We start from the raw sequence: 2,923 nt of genomic DNA on the forward strand, positions 1-2,923 counted from the left end.
AATGAACAATATTTTGCATAAAAAAAGAAATGTTTAAATAAATAATTAAGAAAACAATTTTAATTACAACACAAAGTTTAAGATAACAAAAGAGGAATAGTAATACATAACAGTAGTCCAAAAGTCATAGAGAGAAATATTACCTTAATGACTTGCAACAAATATGTTCATACCTTACAGATTGACTGTGTAAATCTTGGAATATCAAATTTGTCATGCACGTTGAAGACTTAGAAATCTTTCACACGGATTTAGAAAAAATTCTTGTAATGTTTTATCTGCCTGATTAGTAGTCAACAACTCGATCAAAATGGTTGCCGTGTTTGCATTTGCTGAGAAACCTTTGTCAACCATCATTTGGAGATTCACAACCCATAATGTCTGATTATGTTGCAAGAAGCCTTGGATGATTGTGTTATATGTGACAAGGTTAGGTGAACAACCGTTCTCATCCATTTTCTCAAATAACTCCCTCGCTTCATTTAACAAACCTTCTTTGCAAAGACCTTTGATCATTATATTTTTCTTTATATATATATATATATATATATATATATATATATATTGCAAACTGGTACAAAAATACATAATTTGAAACTAAAAAACTAGCAGCATCATCAACCAAAAAACCAACAGCATCCAACTTGTAAAATCCAGCAGCTGAGCAGCGTCAACAAACCGAACAACACAACCACCAACATCCAACTTCCAATATCCAGCAGCATCAAACAAAATCAGCAACACATAACCCCTAAGCTCCTAGACCCTCCAGCATGTTCCTTCATTCATGAGATCCCTTTAAGAATTTAGAAAATTTGACTCTTAAAAATATATAAATCAATACAAACAAAACATGCTGAGTAATTTTTATGTATACTTGAATAATTATACCAGCTTTGAGTGAGAATTATATGACCATGCTGATCATCAGTTACCGAAGGCAATGATAATAGCAATATCATTTAAGAAGTTTCTGATTTAAGAGAATGATATAAAAGGAACCACAAGCTTACTGTAAGCTCAACCGTATTATTTCTATTTTGGACAGTGAATTGCAGACAGGGACATATGTCCCATAAAATAAAGCCAAGTAACAATAAGAACGCATGCTCCCACCAGCATTAAAATTTTAGAACAGAGAAAGTCTTTGATAATAGTTTTGGTGAAAAATTTAGATCAGGAATACACGATAGCTGGTGGGAATACAAACTGATAATAGTTTTGCACACTTTACAAACTTACCAACGCCAAGAGTACAACTTGAATACAGAGAACCAGCTCGATGCTAGATCCTTGACTTGTACATCTCTTTAAAAGATTTCCACCAGCAACACTACCACAAATGAAAATATACCGGTACGTCCAACATGAATCAAACAACTTCACCCCATATTCCATAATTAAATTACACAGAAATAAAACAAAAGCAAAAAACAAATGTATGTTTGTTTCAGCAACAAACAAAATGGACAACATATATATGTTTCAGCAACAAACAAACTAGTTTAGAACTTAGGTGTTGTGAGAGTTGGTAAAAACCCACAAGCTAAAAGCCTAAGAAGTCGAAGACTTTGTACAAAAGCCAATTCATTTCAGCTTTTAAAGGACCGAAAATTCCTGCCCAGATCCAAAATAAGCAAACATAGAGCTCTATCTTAAGACATATAGAAGAAAAATCAAAAGAGGATCAAAATGAGGAAGGGTAGAAAAAGAGGGTTTAGGAGAAATCTCATTCAATAGTTTAGTTGCCTTCTTCCACCGGCTAAAATTGCATAGAGCCTGAATTAAAGAATTGTTAATAAAAAGGTTTGGTTGAATTCCTTAAATTGTCATTTCAAAGAAAAAATTCAAAGCCTCAGTGACCAATTTGTCCAAACATTAACTATCAATGATTGTGCCATACATCACTACATTAAGTTCAAGATTTCCTTCTTCCATCCTTCTAAGCAACCCAATAGCCATACTCGTCTTACCTATTTTACACAATCCGTTCATTATCGTTCCATAGGTAACTGCATCAGGTTTGTAGCCCATCTTTTCCATTATGTTAACTAATTTCGCAGCTTCAGGAATTTTACCCTAAAGACAGAGCCCCTTGACAAGAGTGTTTAGAATTATACAATCCACTTGAAAACCAAGTTTCACACTTCTTGCTAAGATAGAGAAGCTAAAATACACCCGGTTCAAATGGCAAAAGCAATTAGTCAGAACCTTTAGAGTACAAGCATCAGGAGCAAATCTTGACGGTTCCATTTCTTTAATGAGATAAATAACAGTTGAGTAGTGCTTCATTCTTGCAATTGCACCCAATCAATTGATTAAAATCCACAATGGAAGGCAAAGGGTGCACGTGAAGCATTCTATCAAACACGCCTAAGGCATCATCGAGATTCCTAAAGCCTCGAGATCTGCATGGATCTTTCACAGATTTCAAGAACTGATTGGGGCTTTCCACATTATCTCTGCCACTATTCGTAGTTTTGGCAGAAGTGGCACTAAAAATACGACAACAATAATAAAAAATTTGAGGATGGAAAGAAACCCTTAAATGACAATAATGAGGATCGTTAAGCAAGTGATTGAAGAAGAAATCAAGAGAGTTTCTAGACTTAGCAGTCGTACCCATTTCCTGAGGAAGAAAAGCAGAAACAGAGGAAGCACTTTTTCTCGTCCTCTTCGTTTTCCGCTCTCGCAATCTGCCGAAGCATTCGAGTTACGTTCGATAACTGAAGGATAAAGGTGTAATTTTGTGTCTTTTTCAGAAAAGTCAACGGAAATCTTCCCTCTCGATATTTTCCTTCAATTTGACCGACCTTCCATCTCAAGCCGTTATCACCTACCCGTCCATTCATATACATAGACGAAAGAGAGATAGAGATCGCAGAGAAAAGATGAGAGTCACCCACAGAATCACCATCTTTCT

At 35.1% G+C, this 2,923-nt stretch overlaps 2 protein-coding genes across 4 annotated transcripts in view; both read right to left on the reverse strand.

Moving 5' to 3' along the window:
• Positions 1–121: 121 nt before the first annotated feature.
• Positions 122–2,923, reverse strand: part of LOC132189559 (pentatricopeptide repeat-containing protein At3g22470, mitochondrial-like) — a 7,397-nt gene continuing 4,595 nt past the window's right edge. Inside the window, exons 3-5 of the mRNA XM_059604301.1 lie at positions 1,243–1,333; positions 631–705; positions 122–525 (exon numbers count right to left, since the gene is read on the reverse strand). Coding sequence (XP_059460284.1) covers positions 214–525; positions 631–705; positions 1,243–1,333 — 478 coding nt within the window. The 3' untranslated portion in view covers positions 122–213. The remainder of the gene's footprint in view (positions 526–630; positions 706–1,242; positions 1,334–2,923) is intronic.
• On the reverse strand, positions 578–2,916 carry LOC132189619 (uncharacterized). 3 transcript variants are annotated; one of them, XM_059604368.1, is made up of 3 exons: positions 2,623–2,916; positions 1,243–1,333; positions 578–796 (listed from the first exon to the last, which is right to left on the reverse strand). In XM_059604368.1, the coding sequence occupies exons 1-3, from the start codon at positions 2,856–2,858 to the stop codon at positions 782–784; spliced, it is 342 nt and encodes a 113-aa protein (XP_059460351.1). In that variant the 5' UTR covers positions 2,859–2,916; the 3' UTR covers positions 578–781. The 3 variants fall into 3 exon arrangements, 2 of the variants coding, with proteins under 2 accessions (XP_059460351.1, XP_059460350.1); XR_009441049.1 differs by lacking the exon at positions 1,243–1,333; XM_059604367.1 differs by lacking the exons at positions 578–796; positions 1,243–1,333 and adding an exon at positions 1,759–2,495.

Source organism: Corylus avellana, chromosome ca8, assembly GCF_901000735.1.
Source record: "Corylus avellana chromosome ca8, CavTom2PMs-1.0".
Taxonomy (NCBI): domain Eukaryota; kingdom Viridiplantae; phylum Streptophyta; class Magnoliopsida; order Fagales; family Betulaceae; genus Corylus; species Corylus avellana.

What these genes read in the sequence shown, in the direction of transcription:
- LOC132189619 (XM_059604367.1), bottom strand. Translation starts at nt 2,858, where the DNA reads ATGTATATGAATGGACGGGTAGGTGATAACGGCTTGAGATGGAAGGTC. An exon ending in TTTTCTTCCTCAGGAAATGG is followed by an intron (nt 2,496 to 2,622) that starts GTACGACTGCTA and finishes TCGTATTTTTAG; the next exon opens with TGCCACTTCTGCCAAAACTA.